Raw genomic sequence first — 18,429 nt, 5'->3', positions numbered from 1 at the left:
CTCATTTATACAGTTTTCAGAGTTTATCTAAAAACCCCAAACTCATGACAAAAATACCGAAAGTCTTGTAAGAGTATTGTCAGAGGATTTATTGGGAAATGTAGGGATGTTCAGATAACCTTTGCAGACCTAGTTATCTAGGAAGGGAAGGGTGGAAACTGCTGATAGTTCTCATGGGATAAGAGGCTTTCTTATCAAGTGAGTCATTGAGCAGATGTTTGAGGAGAATCAAATCCATCGTAGTTTTGAAGAGTCCCAAATTAATATTCTTTTTTTGATAAAAGTCTTATCTGCTGTATTTATTTGTTTAAAAATATAGTGTAAAATACTTGATGCAGGTAAAATTTACTTCTTCAGTGTTATACAGATCTTCTAGAAATCATTCTGATAATCTGATTTGGTGCTCAAGAACCAATTCTTATTAATATTAGTATAAATATTTTTTTTATGTATTTTTGCAGGATTCTTTAATAAATGGAAAGTATAAAAGAACATGATTGATTTAAAATAGTCGATCTAAATACTAAAAAAACCCCACACAGTTCATAAAAATATATGCTTTAATTGTCATTGTATTGAGCATACAGAAGTGAAGCTTAAAATGTTTACCAATTTAATTGGAATCACCCATATTCGGTACCGTATTTTTGATAGTTTGACAGCATCTTATTTAATGATGAATCAAAATAATTAAATCGGTCTCAAAAATGATGAAACTTGCTCTGCAAGTAAATCGCATTTGTGTCAAATTCAAAAAGTCTTATAATTGGGCCCTCACCGATAAATTGATTTAAACATCCGATTTAGTTGCTACCGCCCGAACCTTCGCTACTTAAATTAAACCTTTATGATAATCTGAAACAGAAGCAGCAGCTTTGTGTAACAAGCTCGTAAAATTAAGTGCGCTAAAACACACCTTAGTGGTATTTACTTTAACGCTATGTAAAATCGTACCTCGTAAGATTTACAAATAATTTCGTATATTTACACAATTCGATTCACAACTGATGGTTTACAGACAACCAGTGAAAGAGAGACTTCCTACAAAGAAGTCAGAAGTAGGAAGAACGGAATTGCCTGAAGTGGAATACGTTCGTGAATTGAAGGACTTAAATGAGTTCAATAACTTGAAACTTCCTGAAGTTCAGTGTGATGACGGGTCAGCTGAGAACAGATGAATGGTATCAAGGCCACTGGAATCAGTTTTCTCTTTGAACGCATGTCCCAGCAGCAGAGACACTGAGTAACGGGACATTGCTCGGTAAAACACACCCATGACAGCACTTGATGTAAATAAGCCTGAAGGACAATTGCGTATTACCTGTCGGCTTAAGTGAAGGAAACTCAAACTATAAAAACAACCCTAACTTTATACCTTCTGACAACCACTGTACTCTGCCGTCTGGCTTACTAGAAGCTATATCTTACTGCGCACTTACCTTGTCACATTTAGCGACCTGAAAGCTAGCTTTCGGCTGTACATTTAGTATTATTTTTAGAGGGAAAAAATTACATCACATATAATGGCCTTTGTTTTTTTGATATGCAGTGAGAGGTGACAACATTATTGCAGTTACAAAACAGAAAAGGTTATTTTGCTATTACGACAATGTATCGTACGTATTTTTTGGATTCCTCGATTAAACTTGTCATGAACCTGCTTGATTTTAAACAGCGGCTGATCACCACTGAGTAGCTAAATTAAACCCTAGGTGATACTAAAATCCTTGGAAAAAACATCATGGATAAAAAAAACCTACATTTTCTTGTAGTACATTGTGCTTAATTGAAACCGATTACCATTCAATGAAAATGCTTAAACACTATGACCCGAAGGAAACGGTAATGCTAACTGTAGACAAGATCCGATACGTGTGTTTGATAGCGTTTTCCCACTCACTCCTGATCAGATTCTTGAGGATCCTAAGTGTGATCTTGATGTGATGTACTACTTAGAGGCTAGGTTACATCCCAAGCTGCCTTGCCCTTGTTGTGTTTTCTCTAGCAGATGGAGCAGGTCTTGGATCCTGATCCCGATCCACTGGTGCTGTTGGAGTTTGCAGCTATAGAGAAAGCACACAGAAACAAACAAACAATCTGAATTTAAGAAACGTGTTATATCATAGCTTACAGGATGTGGACGCTCTCTTATAGCTGGCTGTTGTAGTTTGTGTATGGGCTTTTTGATGACAAATAAAGTTCATTGAAGATTTATAAACGATACGTTTAAAATGTCTGTTTTTTGCCTTTTATTCTGCCGGAAGGATAAATCAAATTCATCAAAGTGACGGTAAAGCAATTTATGTTACAAAAAATAATAATAAAAGAAAAATGTTTCTTGAACATTTCAAGCAAATCAGCATATTAAAATGATTTCTGAAGGATCACGCAGCACTGAAGTAATGGCTGCAGAACAGTTTGCTGTGCCATCACGGAAATGAATTACATTTAAAAATAGAAAAAGCCTTGACTTTTAAAAACACCTTTCAAAAAACCTTAACAACCCCACACGTATAGTTTTTGTCAAACATCAACCTGAAAATGAGGGTCTGACTAGTGTTTTTTTTTAATTCAGTACAAATATGAATATAGATGAATAGAAGTTTAAACAAAAGACTAAGATTCAAACCATTTTTGGTAGCTGCTTCCTGTCTGGCCTTGACCGCCTCCTCCATTGCCTTTAGTTTTGCCTCATATTCTTCCTGCCTCTCTTTCCAATGCTTCCGGTTGTTCAGAATGCCATCATACATTGGCTGGATCTCCGGGTGAAAACGAGAGAATTCCTGCCAGAAGCAAAGAGGGAATCATTGCAAATTCATCTTAATGGTCAAAACATTCTCATTTTGTTTGTAAAACATTCATTTCTCGAAACAACAATTATCATTCATAGAGGTACCTTGTAGACAAAAGTACAGACAAAGTCGATAAAACCGCACTGAAGCTTTGGCAGCTCTGCGGCTTTGTTCCTGTCCATCATGGGCTAGATGAAAAGAGAGGTACCACATGAACTTTTTTTTTCCAAGCAGCCCAACCACCGATATTAGATTGGGGTACTGTACTTACGATAGGTTGTTGCTCGAGAACAGTCCTCTCAAGATCACCCTGCTCCCAGAACTCAGCTGCTACAGAGAGGGCAACCTAGGATGGGAAGAATTACACTTTGTACATTGCTGAGAAACAGAACTGTAGTTCTTCTTCATTTGACATCTCTTACCTTGCTCTGCACCTCCCATGGTTTTGTGATAGCTGAGAGGTCACATGCGGTCATCATCATGGCCCTGGCCGATTATTAAATATAAAAACACATAAAGCACAACATGGTTATTTTTTAAGAGATGCGTTATGCTAACATGCCATCGTAGTTATAAATGGACACACTTACATTACAATTTCTTTCCTTGTCGTTTCAAGAGACATGAAGTCCACCCATTTTTTCTGTTCTTCGTATGTCTCCGAGAGATCCACAATTTTCTGAAACATCGTTCTCTTTCTTTGAGGAAGAATTAAAAAGACAAGATTTAAAACAAAAATTTTGCCTTTACATTTTAGCTTTACATTACACAAGTTTTACTTCTTTAAATGGCCACTTTATGGAAAACAACTAAATGACTGCTCAAAAAAAACTACTGCATATGAGTTTGAAATAACACAGTGACAAGTAAAGGTTGTATTTTCATTATGATATATGGTAGAAACTTACTTGAAGTACAAGGCAAGATCAGTTGCAATAATGGCAATGTCAATGAGGTGGAAGACATGCTCCGTTTGTCTTCTGTTGAGGTTTTGGAAGATGTTTAATGACTGAGAAAAAAAAAAATGTGTTAGGATTAACATAACAACAAATTAACGTGCAAGCTTACAATATGGATAGTTTGCTTATACCTCGTCGCCTAACAAGAATTTGCCAAATTCCAAGTGATGCCTCTCTAGAATGGATGATCCATGCAGCTTTGCTAGAGGATTTTGGGACCTGGCCACAAAGTTTGGGGTTGGTTATTATCAAGGGGTAGAATCAATAATAGTAGAAGTACTAGTAGAAATAGTAGTGGTATTTACTGACTTCACTTGGTAGAGATTATTTGTTCCTCTGTGGTCAATATCATGCAAGAAGCCGGCAGTGATCATGGCCATCACCTCCAAATCTGTGTAATACCGCTTCAGTTTTCCTGTCTGGCTCCATAAAAAAAAAAAAATCATTCTCGTTATGATTTTTATTATGTGCATAAAAAATGTGTAATGCACAACAAAAACACAAAAAATCTGTTCGTTTAAAACTGGATTAAACAAACGTGTTTGGAAACAATCATTATGTTTGAAATCCTGTTTTATACTTAAATCAACAACGAACATTTAGTTTGGACCCTCAACATGTAATTCTATAACTTGAAATGTAGAGTAACATCATGCTTTGAATTTCCATGAAAGAAATAAAACATAAAAAAATAATAACAAAATAATAGATTTAAAAAGGAAAATTAAGAGCTGAGCATACCGTGAGTAAAGTGAACATGGTTTGCCCAACATTGAAGCCATGGCGCCAGTTGTGGTAGGTGATTCTTCTGTAGCCTTTGCTGACTGAGTACATGAATCTCACCAAAACCTAATTAAAAGATGACAGCCGATTTGAAGGAATTTCATGATAGTTCATGACACAAATCAGGTGCCTTCACCATCGCAACCAAGCAGTTTTACCTCCTGAGGGACCTGGAACTTTTTAACCACTCCGACTTCATAGTACATCTGGATCCCGCATGTTACAAGATCCAGTTCAGTGCAGTCAAAGTCTGAGAAACGGAATTCGTAGATTTCAAACTTCTTCGGGCCAGGCAGCTCTTTTTTCTGCATGAAAAATAACACAAAGCAAGTCAGTGCATAAACTTTTGAGAAATATGTATCATTTTAAGAATCCATTAACAGCTGAAACGGCGTAATTTGCAAAGCATCTGAAATGTTTATCCTCTAATGGGTTCCTATTAAAGGTATCTTTCTTTATCCTATCTCTCCGAGAAGTTTAACATCAACCTGCGATTCAAATATGTTTAACTAAAAATCTGTTCAGTTTACCAGTATCTCCAAAAGCTCTTCCTCCTCACAGTCTCTTGGTTCTCTGTCAAAATATTCTCTTGTTTTCTAGAATAAAAATAAACAGTTATAAGATAAAATAACAAAATCAAATTTGCAACTCAAAAGTATAAACTTACAAGGATGTTTTGAATCTCATCATCTCGACACTTGACATGGTACAGCACCATGTCCTGGGCAATGTCTTTCCTGTTCTCCAGCTTGTTCATTTTGTCATAGGTGTCTGTGTTGAGGGCCGACCAGCCCAGAAACTGTGTCAAAGCCTGTCAAGACAGCAACTCATTATTCCAAGTCAACCAGTGATTGGTTTTTGTATTCTCTAAATGATTGTCCTCTTTAATGCTACCAATCAGTCTGTCAACCGTACCTCCATGAGTTGTTCGTCATGGTCATCAAATGGTTTGCCATCCTTCCTGTTGTAGAAAGTTGCAACGCCCACAATTTCTTCTTTTTTGTTGACAATTGGGAGGGACAGCACATTCTTGATGGTCCATCCACTGCTATCCAACGGTTCCGTCTACAGAAACCCAAAGTCTTATGACTGCAAGTCGAGGGACCTTCGACCATTAGACACGTTTTAGATAATTACAAAAATACCTGAAATTCGAACGTTTCATCTGCTGCTGCATTCATGATGTTGCAGATCTTGAATGCACAACAGAAAACAATAAATTCATGTGGAGGTACATATATGAAAAATCACCCGTACTTTATTGTCAAAGTCACTTACAAATCCGCTCTCCGCTACATATGTAGGTAATCCACTAGCCAAAGCCCAATGATCTGCCGGTGGATTTCTGTGAAGAAAAATTGTGCTTTTATAATGCACTCCTGGATATAAAACGTTTGCTACTAGGAGGAAAAAAGAAAAACTTACGGTATGACCTTGATGTCTTCTTTTCCGTGCAAAATATAATCGATAACCTTGTAGAAAATGATTTCCTAAGTAAATAAAAGATACAAAATAGATTTTATAAACATTTTAGAGACATTAATAATGTAATTCCAAATCGATATGACTTTCTTTCAGAAAAAAAGAAGTAATCTAGCAAAGCTGCTCTGTTGTATATAACAGAAGTGAATGGTGAATTTGAAATATAAACGTTAATTTAGATTTTTGGATAACTTAAATATTAATAATGCAGCTTACTCTTCCATCTGGAGTGACTGGGCCAGAATAGGGTGCCTGCTCTCCCATCAACACAGGCCAAATATCAAAGAACTCCTGCGAGAGAATAAAACCACCGGCTCAGTCTTAGAAAGGGAAAGGACAGCCTCTAAATTAAGCATGAAGTCTCTGTTCCTTTCAAGCAATTATAGTGATTGACGTACCTTTTCCTTGGTCATGTCCAGTAGGCCCACAGAGTACCTGTCACAGTTGAGATAGGCTCGTACTGTGTACAAAGCTTTGTGAAACTGTCGTTCAATGTCTGTGAGCTCTTCAAACACCTTGTTAGCTGACCACAACAGCAGCTATGAGTGAGATATATGAAAAACGCACATAAATATCGACGCTTTTTTTAGTTCAGCTTTACAAGTCTGTCACCCGTTACGCAGACTGACCTGTCCTTTTCGTGTTTCGCAGTTATGAAGGTAGCTCAGATGAAAAATCTTCAGGTTCAGAGAGCCAACCTTTAGATACTTTAAAAAAAGCTTTAACAAAAGAAAATCATTTGTATTAAATTTTAAGAAAATAATGATGACAGGTATGCTTTATTGTGCCTTTAAAAACCAAATATGTCTTTACGTTCCAATTTCAACATTTTATAAAAATATGTAAGCCTTATTCTAAATAGCGTTGACACACCAGTTAAAATGTGTTCACATAAGTATTGAAATACTCATTTAAAATTCTACTTGTGATACAAAAACAATCTTTAAAGTTGTGCTAGTGCTATTTTACTGGCTTTGAGGCCACTGTAGACTACATTATTAATAGCAGTGGACAGAAACAGCAAACAGACACTCACATCCTCATCTTCATCTGTGAAATGGGGTCCAGTAGTCTTGTTGACTGCCATGATGACGGCTACGACGTCCTTTCCATTCATGATGGGTGCCGCCAACATATTGTTTGTGGTGTATTCAGTAAGTTCATCAACGAATGAGCTGAAGTGACTGTCCTACAATGAAAGCAAAGTCAGTTTGTCACACACAATACACACACCGTCTACACACACAATTTTTGATCACTTCGTAACACCTGCCATTTGGTGTAGGGTCAAACTGAAAAAAATATGTATCTTTTTGATGTTAATGCAGTACGATATCTCATCACAGATGAGATAGATGACAAAATAACACCTTTAAAGAAATATTTACAATTTACTTTTAACTGTGGAATTTATAGATCAATTAATTATTGCCAATAGCACCTAACAAAAAGATCCCATTAGATATTATTAGTTAATGCATTAACTAACATTTAGTAACAATGAGAAATAATTTGTTGCGATATTTAGTAATCTTTGTTAGTTAATAACTATTATTGTCAGTTTATGTTAGTGCAAGTCCATTAAATAATATTAACAGATACAACTTTAATTTTAATAATGTATTTGTAAAAGTTGACATTATCATTAACTAAGATTATTAAATGCTTCATGTGTTCTGCTGAACACAAAGGAAGATATTTTGAAGTTTGTAACCAGGCTGTTTTGGATCACCACTTACTACCATAGTATTTTTTCTCCTACTTTGGAAGTCAATGGTGACCCAAACAAACTTTTTTCCTTTGTGCTTTGCAGAACAAAGAAATTCATACAGATTTGGAACTATTCGAGGGTGAGTAAATGATGACAGAATTTTCATTTTTGGTTGAACTATTCTTTTAACGATATGTACTTGCTTTATGCTAAGCATTAGGGTTTGGGTTTACATGTAATTATAATGTAATAAATGCATACTTTATTGTTACTATGTGTAACAAGGACACTAAAAAATTAAGTTTTACAACATTTTTCATTATTGGCGCATGCAAACTAATGCAGCTGTAAATACTAATGTAAATGGAAGCTTGTTGTTTTTCGTCCTTTTTTAACAAGACGAATTGTACAAGTGATTAAACTAAAAAAAATCTGTAATTTAACTACTCAGACAAGATTTGGTCACTGCGTAAATGAAATAATCCTTCGTGCTGGACATGGGTCATGGCATATTGAAATAAATGGATTATGTCAAGAGGATTTGCCAAGCCTCAAAATATGACCATACCTGGAGTCTAATAATGTATAACAGTTAACTAGTCTTTCTCAATCAAGTTTTTAAAAGCAGTGTTTTCTTTTGTACCTGTGTAACATCCTTCACATTGATTGGCTTCTTGGTTTGAGCCACGTATCCTACTATACCGATGTCCAGAGGAAAGACGATCTCCGAGTCTGGAGGCACAACGCAATCGTCCAGCTCAGAGTTTTCATTCACGTTGAAGAGACGTGTAGCCAGCTCAGCGATGCCGTTCCTCTGTCGATACATGAACAGGCTACATCTGTCGGCGTGGATCAGAGCACTGATTCGCTTCAGAATCTTAAAAATCACCTTCTCCATATTGACGTTCTCCTGCATGTCTGTAATGAGATCGTAGAATATCGCTCCCTCCTCTATCGAGCATATGTCCTTAAAACTGTCCATATCCACTTTAGACTCTGGTATTCGCATGATGGAGGCCACGGCCCCAGGTTTGAGCTTTTTGTCAAAATAGCTCCTGGCAAAATCTGGATTTCCATCCAGAAACTTCTCCACGTCTTCCTTTTTGACACTCATCTTGGGATCTTCTGCCTCAGTCTCAGCACTGGCAGGTGACGGCCAAGGAATGAGATTTCAAATGAGGTTTCAAGACAAAAATGGAATATTTACAGCATATAATCCTCAAATGGTCGAGAAACCGAGAAGAACCGTGAGATGAGACGCCTGCCACAGCAGGGGCAACCCGTGTCCAATCTAACTGTCATCAGCAAGGTGTTTTCCTAATAGTGTTGAAGGTGAATCAGGATCTGCTCTAGTAAAACTGATCAGGTGATCTGCATCAAAGCCTGAGCCCAGAGCTGAAAGAGAACCACGTCCTCCTCTGAAGTCTCTCTGTGTCCAGGGAAAGAGAAGAGATGCTCCTAATGACCGTTTTACAAGAAAAGCTATACGATCATAAAGTGTGTGAGTGCTAATGCACAATCATATGCTTTGTTCCTCTATGTCTCCTCTCCCTGAAGCCTGGCCTTTGCGCTACAAGCTCTTTAAGTTCTTATTAAAAACACACTCCTCATTACTAAGCCCTATTTAACCAGGCCACTAGCTGATTATCTCAGCACCCCAGTTGTCTTCTTACTCAATGTGACTGCAACCATGAGAGCAAGTGAAAGTGCTTTCCTAAAAAAAATCGGAAAAAGAACAATTGTAGAGTACATGTGAAAATCAGTCATTAAATAAGACCAAAGGATGACCTGACATATTAATAGTGTGCCTGAACTGCCATAAAAGAAAATATTATCAGCATCCATAACTATTCTCGAAAAAGTGTAATTACATCTGTATTTTATTTTAATTCTGTTAAAAGAATAATACTGCCATAACGCTGCCATTTTGTATAGCATGGATAACCTTAAAAGCCATTAGCAAAAAAGTGGGACCATAGCAGATAAACATAATTTGCGAAAATGTGATTCATATGCCATTAGGTGCCAATATTATGAACACCAATACAGTATTATATTAATGTGTGATATTTACAAACACTATATTTACTTTATAGTAGCATAAAAATCAAAGACAAAACAAAAAAAAGCTAAAAACAGAACAGAATACAATAGAATAGAATAAAGCTACACAATGTGCAACACCATTCTGTATCAAATTCTATACATATAAAATAAAATAATAAAATAATAAAACGAAACATAATCGATCAATTGAGTTCATAATTAATGAATTATGAACACAATTATAATATACAGAATACGGGCCTAGATGGAAATACGATAAAGAGTCTTATCATAAAATGCCTATAATCCTTTTGTTTAGGTAAAGTTCATATCTATATAAAGGCCTCGTATCCATCTTAAGCAAAAGGTCATGAGGATAATCAGCATATTAATAGCTCCATACGAGCACAAAAACAAGTCAAGGCTTTGGCTGCTGAGGGAAGGTCCTGCGTGCATCTGTGAGTGCTGGTCTGTCTCTATTGTTTTGGTGATGACATAATTAATATTCAAATGTATGCAGATGTCAGTTGCTTATACACAAAGACTGTAACTACATGAACCCGTTACACAAAATGCAGCTGGAATCAACTTGTACTGATAAGAAAAAACGATTCCTTCGCACAAATGTCAGTAATGTGTTCGTGTTTGTTTAAACACTTAACTGATAATATGTAAGTATTTTTATTCTTTGACATGTGAAGAAATTTTTGATTTTGTGGGTGACTTCTTGACCCACGAAAGAGCAGTGATCAGAATCTGAATCCAGCCGTAGTGTTTTTTATGTTTTTATTTTGTTGCTGTGCCACCTAGTGATAGGAATCAATCACTGCTCTGAACTTTTAAATAAAATAATAAAACTACCTTTTCAAAATACACAAATATGTACCTATAAGTTAAAATTAGTACACTAATAGATGCACCTGATAGATTTAAATATAATATCTTTATATATAATATAAACTGTGAGTATAAAGATAAATATATATACAAATAATTTTAATAAATAATGTGTGTATTTATATATTCATAATAAATATACAAAGCGCACACACATGGAGTATGTAAACATAAAATGCAATAAATCATTTTGCAGATATATTATGCTACCTTCAGGGATAAGTAAAATACAAAGGTGAACCTTTTGAACCTTTTGTACCTTTTTATCTGAGTGTGTTCTGTTCAGGAAGACGCACATTAACCTAATGAGAACAAAAACAAATTAATTTTTAATCCCTTGTAAATAAAAGAGCTCAAGGTTCTGTTTTTTTTTGTAATTGTCTAAATGCTTTTGTCACTGCCCACAAAACCCACAAGGGTGCAGCAGACCGCAGTCATTTCTAATTCAAACTCATGTGAACTCACTGATCCTTACATGCAAATGCTTTTACAAGTTGCACGGTTTGACTCAATTAATCTTAACTATTTCATACTGCTTTTCACAGCGTGTATCATGACCTGAAGTTTGACTTTTTACAGTTTACTTGCTAAAAAGTATAACCCGTAAGTTTGAGGGGAGAACAGATTTGTGTATCAAATACATAAGCTTTATTAGCGTTAAAAACCCCGTTCTTTGAACTGGAGCGTGAAACAATGGATGTAATTCCAGAAAACAAGCTTAATCTACTGCATCAGAGTCAATGGGAACATGTGCATGGTCAGCACTGGTGTATGAACTCACACTAAGGAGTGCCTTTGTTTGAATAGTTTCATGGGTTGGCCTGGAGCAAACCTTGGGGGATGTGAGGGATTACGATCAGGGTTTATGGGGTGAAGTCCACGTGAACGACAAACAAAACAAGCGGGCCATAGATGCATTTCTGCTGAAGCTTAAGGAAACAGAAAGGTGTGAAAATTTCCAAACGCCCCAAACGAACCAGAAGAATTTTACGAAAAAAGCGGTGCTTGCTATTAAATGAATATGATCATGCTTTCTAAAAAAGGTTTAATTAAATATGACTATGCTTTCTAAAAAAAATGTAGAGGCAACTGTTAAAGCCGAATAGTGCACTTTATAGCACTGCTGATAAAATTTTACATTTTATTATTTACTTAGCCTCATGTTGATTCAAACCATAATTATTTTCTTTTTTATACATATAGTTTGAAGAATAATTATACCAAAAACATTTGTCGGATACCAATGATCTCAACCGTATAGACAAAACCCCCAAGTTTTGGGACATAAACGTGTTTAAATTATCACAGACTTTTCAGTTATTCATTCATTAACTTATTCATCAACAATTAAAAGTTATTCATCGACTTTTTTGTATAGTTTTGAAACCCACTGAAAAGTAAATATACTCCACTGAATAAGAATAACTACAACCAGGGAAAAACACTAAAAAATAGTTTTCTTTGTCATCTGTTTACACAGTATATATAGCTGAGAGCTTGAGAAGCTGTGGCCAAAAAAAGAATGGAAGGTCTTAAAAGAAGAAGTGTACTAATCTCTGTGGAGTACACCTACCAATATATACCTATAAACACTGTCTGGAGTGTCAAGAGAGGTCAGCCCGGTTAGCAATATATTATCTAAATAAATGGATTGGGATTGGAACTATGACAACACTGCCACTATTAAAGTTACTCAAGACAGGAACTAATTACGCATTATGTAATGGCACTTGCCAAGCATATTGTCACCTGTATGAATACATATGATTCCTGAATCACCCCACCTGAGAGCAAAGTTCCTTGAGGTCGCAATAACTTCTGAGCCAGATCTCAGTGCTGTAACGTGACGTTACCCGTGGCCAACCAATCCTAATACTGCTAATTCAGCAAATGTTGGCCACTAATGTTATGGGAACTAGTCCCAAGAACAGCTCAGAAAAGTCTTACAGGGACAATCCATAACAGGTTATTTCAAAACAGATGTGAATTTACTTCAATTTTGTTGTACAATGAAATTCACGATTCCTGAATGAAATCTCCAAAGAAAACTGTGATAACAGTTATTAATCTCAGATTAATTACTTAAACCTAATTGAATGAATACTGGATGAATTGCATATATAATAATTTTTAAATGAATGAATGAATGAATCCCATCAAAGATAATAATGCAATTTTTATTTTATAAATTATAAATGTAGATTAGGAACCTGTACAGCATCATAATGAATACGTCTGAAATAGATCATGCAGTTCTATACATTGCTTTTATGTAATGATCTCATAAGGTAAAGACTTTAATTACGTAATTACGATTCCCGCTTTTCATAGAACACCAGTACTGTACTCCTTTAAAACGTGACGAATGGCACATTAATGTGAACACGCCACACAAATCTAGAGAGAGCCAATTACATTATTACATAACAGATTTTCATAACGAATAAAGCTGCTTCCGTAATCGCGTCCATCTAATCAAAACAACACAAAGCCTCTAGGAGCCTTTTGTCATGAAGATAACACTGGAACATGCACCCTCCCCACTCAAATCAACAATCACAATCAGCCCAACACAACAATTTGCCTTGTCTTGTTTTCACATTATTGGACACTTAGTACATCTTGCATTAGCTAAAGCTTGTTCATCACTGGAAAAAAAACATCTGTAAAATTTATTGGAGTGGTTTTATAACTCAGACTCAATTTTAAACCTCTAGATCTTATCTATTAGCTTCTCTTTTACTACCATAATAATCATCAATATAAAGCCCACCAAAGATCTAGATTTAAACATAGAAATGCAAAACTAAAAAGCAGTCTTTTTCAAAATAAGAGCCACCCTAGTAAGCAAAATTCTAGCTTTTAGGTAATAATCTGCCAAGGGATGATACAGACCAGTAACTACTTTACTGAGAGAATATATATATATATATATATATATATATATATATATATATATATATATATATATATATATATATATATATATATATATATATATATACACACATATACAAGAGTTTTTTTATTAGATCCAATATTTGGAATTAAACTATTCCCAAAAATTACCTAATAACATAAAATACTGCAATAAGTGTTCCGAAAAACCCAATTTGTTTCCAAAATTGATTTTTTTCCCCCGAAACAATTGCCAGATGTTCTGCTTTACAGATAAAGTCTTACTACATTCACTAGAGTTGCATAAAGCTTTAATTGTTTTTTGGCGAGCATGGGAGGGTTGAACCGAGAAGCCAGATTACAGTGAGGATTTCTACAACCGGATTAACCATAGATTTAAGAACCTTATTTAGTCACAAGAAGTGAAAATAATCAATAAGCCTGTCTGTGGAGTTGGTATAAAAGGGCCTTTGCTCAGTGTAGACAACACAGCCTTGTGGAGAACCACAAAGAGAGATTCTACACCACTGAAACCTTCCTTTCATTCACTCCAAACAGCAACAAAGTAAACAGGTAAGATCTAGTGTTTTCTGTAGCCCCTTCTGTAGCCCCTTCTGTAACTTAACTGCAACTAAACTAAACTGCAATGAGTTGATAAGCAACTGTGATTGACTTCTCATTTGCTCAGAATGGAATACTACAAGTTTGCCCTGCTGGTGGTTTTTCTGTCCTACATTGAGCGCTGCTGGTCTTCCTCCTGCATTGTGGATAGTTTTACAGTCAAGGACAACTTTGACCCCAAGAGAGTATGTAGTACGCAGTTTAATGATTTCAGAGTGAATAAAAAAGCGCACATTTTCGATCTTAAAAGAGACAGGCTGACCTAACCTGTTGTATTTTATCTTGTAGTATGCAGGCAAATGGTACGCTCAGCAGAAGAAAGACCCAGAGGGACTCTTCCTCCAGGACAACATCTCTGCCGAATACACCATTGATGATGACGGCACCATGACTGCCTCTTCCAAGGGCCGAGTAACTCTTTTCGGGTTAGTGATGAGTCTGAAAGTATGAGTGTAACAATGAAGCGTTCAGTGACATTTGATTCAGAAAGCTTAATAAGCTTAAAAAAGATTAAATAAGATTGCGATAATATCACATGCTAATGCTAATTCTGCTAACTCAATCTAACAAGAATGTTCTCTGAACTTTGGAGACTCTCTTGAAGTTATGAAAAAATATTCTTTCGGTCACAATAATAGAATGATGCTTCAAAGATATCTGGTTTTTAGTGAAAACGTTAGCGCAAAAACATTAGTTAAACTTATGGAATGTTTCTTTGTGTAAGTAGGTTTAGAGAATATTTAAACATAACATTTAAATAGTGTTTGCGAAATAACAAAATTGAATTGAATGTCAATGTCTTTAATATTCACATAACCAAGACAAATGTTCTTCAAACGCTTAAAAATGGGAAAATCTGGACATTTTGATAGTTCTGAGAACATAAAGCAAATTTGATAACAATGACATCACATGCTATTGCTAATCTTAGCCTACTGCTTGATTCAGACAAGCTTAAATACACAATAGTAATGACGTCATATGCTAATGGTAATCCTGCTGCTTACGAATTCTGTGTTGATTTAGCAATTAAGTTTAAATATATGACAGCAGTGACGTCCCATGCTAATGCTAATCCTGCTTTATTCAGGCTCTTAGTTAACTGAGAAATATTTATGATGTGACATGCTAATGCTGATCCTGTTAACTCTTTACAGATTCTGGGTTGTGTGTGCTGACATGGCTGCCCAGTACAGTGTTCCTGACCCAAGCACTCCTGGCAAGATGTTCATGAACTATCAGGGCTTGGCTAGCTATCTGTCCAGCGGAGGTGAGAAGACGCTCCTGTACCCGTTATCACACCTGTTTCCATTACTGTCACATGAATCAGTTGACTTATCGTTTTTTCTTCATAAAGGTGACAACTACTGGGTCATTGACACCGACTATGACAACTATGCTATCACCTACGCTTGCCGCACTCTGAAGGATGATGGCACATGCGAGGATGGCTATGCCCTGGTTTTCTCACGCAACCCCCGTGGCCTGCCTCCTGCAATCCAGCGCATCGTCCGCCAGAAACAAGACGAGATCTGCATGGCTGGTCAGTTCCAGCCCGTCCTGCAATCCGGTAAGTCCATTGAGAGAAGTCAGGCTTACGGTTTTGCTGCAATACAACAAAAGCAGTCATATTAATTCAGTTAACTGTTCATTGTGCATGCAGTTTGGATCTGATTTTTCATCTCACATTTTACAGGGGCTTGCTAAGCTGTCAGAGCAAACAAAGAGCATGCTGGAATATTAAGCGGCATCCGGGGGCATTCCATTTCAGCGCTGTAGAGATGCACGTGTGCATCAGGGAGACATCAGATCATCGAACTTCTTAATTCAAGGGAATCTTGTACTGTGTTAAGTGTGTGTGACAATAAATATTTTTTAAACAAAACTTCCTTTTGTACATTTTTATGGAATTCATAGTGGTGGGTGGTTGCGCATTGTTTTGCATATCATCCACATTTGTGTACAAACTGAAAGGGATATATTATACTCCACAGCATATCTGCATTAATAACCAATGCCAAAAAGAAGAGAATCGGCATATAGCATACATCACAAAAGGCAAAAAAAAAACAAATCAAATGATCTACTTTAGTGTAGTTACTAGGCTTTAGTAATTATATTATTTTAAAAAATGATATACATTTTCAGACAATTGGACAAATGCTATAAAATGTTATATTTTCTAATATGTACTATAATACATCTGCAGCAGAAAAAAATATTTTGTCTTAGCATGTCTTAACAGATTCACAAGCTATTAAGTAGATGTTTTAAATGTTTAAAACTAAACTCAGACAATGTATTAGAATTAAGTGTAATTTGAATCATACCAGTCCAGAGTCAAATGAGTCTTGGAGATTCAAAGGCTCATGACACATTGGGCAGCTTTTTTTTGAGCAATGTTGCCGGACAACTGTAGGACATTTTATTAGGAAAGGGCCCTAGGCTAATCTAAATTATCCAGATAGAAATTTATTACCCATTCTCAGTTGAGAAGTGTCATTGCATCATTGCTAACTTAAGAATTTTGACAGTGATAAAAATTAAGTCTATCAATAGATAAAAGGCATGATCTTTTCAATGTTAATCTAGCAGTAATACACATAAAATAATTCACAAAATCAGTCCAACAAATTGAAAATATTCAAAAATGCTGTGTTAGTAAGTGCAGCATGCGCTTCTAAGTATGTTGGGTCATCTGTGGTCTTGCCAATTTATCTACAATAGGTTAATACCTTCTGAAAACTGTTCTTGTTACGACTGCCGATAAGTATTCTCATGCCAGCTGGTGTCTTGGAGACAGAACAGATTGTCTGTACTGAGCCAAGTCTCTGCTGGAGAAAGTCAGGGTTAATGACATAAGGGGCTTTTAAATCCTGACAATGTAGGTAAACAAGATGTAGAAAGGTCTAGACTCCAGACTGGAAGTCTGGCACAGTTTTTCAACATGTACTATACTAAATAACACTTACAATTAAAAAGTAGGATTTAAATAAAATAAAAATGTTTATATTTCAAAAACACAGCTACCTCTTTTGGATGTTTAAACCCTTCATCATCATGACACTAAGGACTTTCCATTACCATTATATAGCCTAATAATATACATATTCATTTAACAAAGTTTGTTATGAGCCTTGACAATGTGCAAGTTATATTGAACACAGTTTTGATAATAACAGCCAGAAAATAAAACTCCTGCATTTTTTTAAAAACAATCTTGAACAATCTTGAAAACATAGCTTAAGTCATGGAAGTTCACTTAAGCGGCAACACGTAGTACATGTTCCTAAAACATTTTGATAAAATAAATGAGTGTCATACTGTGATACCCAGCAATTTCTAAACATTAATAAAGTGACAGAATGTCGGCAAATATATTGAAATACTGACCTGAACTTGAAGCTTAACTCGAAGAAATAATTTATTTTACTGTGGAGAAACAATGTTTTAAAAGGTCGTATGTAATGAGTCTTATATACCAATAAAAAAGAACAAAGAGAACAAAGCAGCTCAGCAAACACTGAATATCCTTTGACATTAACATGTCTGTAATCTAGTATGCTGCCTCACATAAACGCAGTCACCTAAGATGAATTTTTTCTTTACACACATCTTCTCCGAATTTTAAATATTTCACAAATAAATGTCATTCGCTACATGATCACTGCCATAAGTGACTATTTTCAAACAGGTTTCCTCAAACGCTTTGCTCTGTCTTCCCTTGTTTGGACAAACAGGTAGCCACACCCCAGTCTCACACCATTGGCTGAGCTGTTCGGGCAGATCGGCTGATCAAAAAAAAAAACAGACAGCAACACAGAGCCACCGGCACAAACAGTGTTAAACATTTAGGGAGAACAACTTACACATTTTATATTGTGGGCCAATCAACAGAAAGCATTTCAACAACACAAACAACAACGAACTAAACATTTAAACATACACTTTAAGGTACACATCCTGATTATACAGATACATAAATAATCAGAAGCTTTATGCAGCTTTATCTATGTGTAAATGTAAAATCAAATTCAAATGCAATAGAATTTATATATATATATATATATATATATATATATATATATATATATATATATATATATATATATATATATATATATATATATCTTTTGTTCCTGTGTGGCTCATTGTGCACTATACTTCCAGCCACATATAAATTCAGTAATACTATGTAGAGACTGTGGGTGGCACTGTTTCTATGGTGATCAGCCCACAG

At 35.6% G+C, this 18,429-nt stretch overlaps 2 protein-coding genes and 1 long non-coding RNA gene across 3 annotated transcripts; 1 reads left to right on the top strand and 2 right to left on the bottom strand.

Moving 5' to 3' along the window:
* Positions 1-564: 564 nt before the first annotated feature.
* pde6b (phosphodiesterase 6B, cGMP-specific, rod, beta) lies at positions 565-9,697 on the bottom strand. Its single transcript, XM_043220957.1, has 22 exons — positions 8,371-9,697; positions 7,053-7,205; positions 6,646-6,735; positions 6,415-6,555; positions 6,233-6,307; positions 5,960-6,024; positions 5,813-5,879; positions 5,680-5,727; positions 5,450-5,599; positions 5,202-5,345; positions 5,065-5,130; positions 4,693-4,839; positions 4,493-4,600; positions 4,061-4,170; positions 3,883-3,970; positions 3,701-3,801; positions 3,383-3,490; positions 3,215-3,278; positions 3,064-3,138; positions 2,897-2,980; positions 2,630-2,783; positions 565-2,063 (listed from the first exon to the last, which is right to left on the bottom strand). Exons 1-22 carry the CDS (start codon positions 8,839-8,841, stop codon positions 2,002-2,004), a joined length of 2,571 nt encoding a protein of 856 aa, XP_043076892.1. The 5' UTR covers positions 8,842-9,697; the 3' UTR covers positions 565-2,001.
* Positions 9,698-13,818: 4,121 nt separating this feature from the next.
* Positions 13,819-16,053, top strand: rbp4l (retinol binding protein 4, like). Its single transcript, XM_043221834.1, has 6 exons — positions 13,819-14,141; positions 14,257-14,374; positions 14,478-14,614; positions 15,347-15,459; positions 15,547-15,759; positions 15,886-16,053. Exons 2-6 carry the CDS (start codon positions 14,258-14,260, stop codon positions 15,894-15,896), a joined length of 591 nt encoding a protein of 196 aa, XP_043077769.1. The 5' UTR covers positions 13,819-14,141; position 14,257; the 3' UTR covers positions 15,897-16,053.
* On the bottom strand, positions 14,507-17,309 carry LOC122326722. The gene is made up of 3 exons (XR_006247500.1): positions 16,925-17,309; positions 15,600-15,795; positions 14,507-14,627 (listed from the first exon to the last, which is right to left on the bottom strand). It is a non-coding gene; the product is annotated as an uncharacterized LOC122326722 (long non-coding RNA).
* Positions 17,310-18,429: the final 1,120 nt, after the last annotated feature.

This window comes from Puntigrus tetrazona, chromosome 21, assembly GCF_018831695.1.
Source record: "Puntigrus tetrazona isolate hp1 chromosome 21, ASM1883169v1, whole genome shotgun sequence".
NCBI lineage: Eukaryota > Metazoa > Chordata > Actinopteri > Cypriniformes > Cyprinidae > Puntigrus > Puntigrus tetrazona.
This window is presented reverse-complemented; position numbering and strand designations above follow the sequence as displayed.

Excerpts from the sequence above, each read along its gene's own strand:
- pde6b (XM_043220957.1), bottom strand. The coding sequence starts at position 8,841 with ATGAGTGTCAAAAAGGAAGACGTGGAGAAGTTTCTGGATGGAAATCCA. Across the intron at positions 5,131-5,201 it reads ATGAGATTCAAAACATCCTT|AAAACAAGAGAATATTTTGA; the intron begins GTAAGTTTATAC and ends TTTTTATTCTAG. Across the intron at positions 2,064-2,629 it reads GGAAGCAGCTACCAAAAATG|CTGCAAACTCCAACAGCACC; the intron begins GTTTGAATCTTA and ends CTTTCTCTATAG.
- rbp4l (XM_043221834.1), top strand. The coding sequence starts at position 14,258 with ATGGAATACTACAAGTTTGCCCTGCTGGTGGTTTTTCTGTCCTACATT. Across the intron at positions 14,375-14,477 it reads ACAACTTTGACCCCAAGAGA|TATGCAGGCAAATGGTACGC; the intron begins GTATGTAGTACG and ends TTTATCTTGTAG. Across the intron at positions 15,460-15,546 it reads TAGCTATCTGTCCAGCGGAG|GTGACAACTACTGGGTCATT; the intron begins GTGAGAAGACGC and ends TTCTTCATAAAG.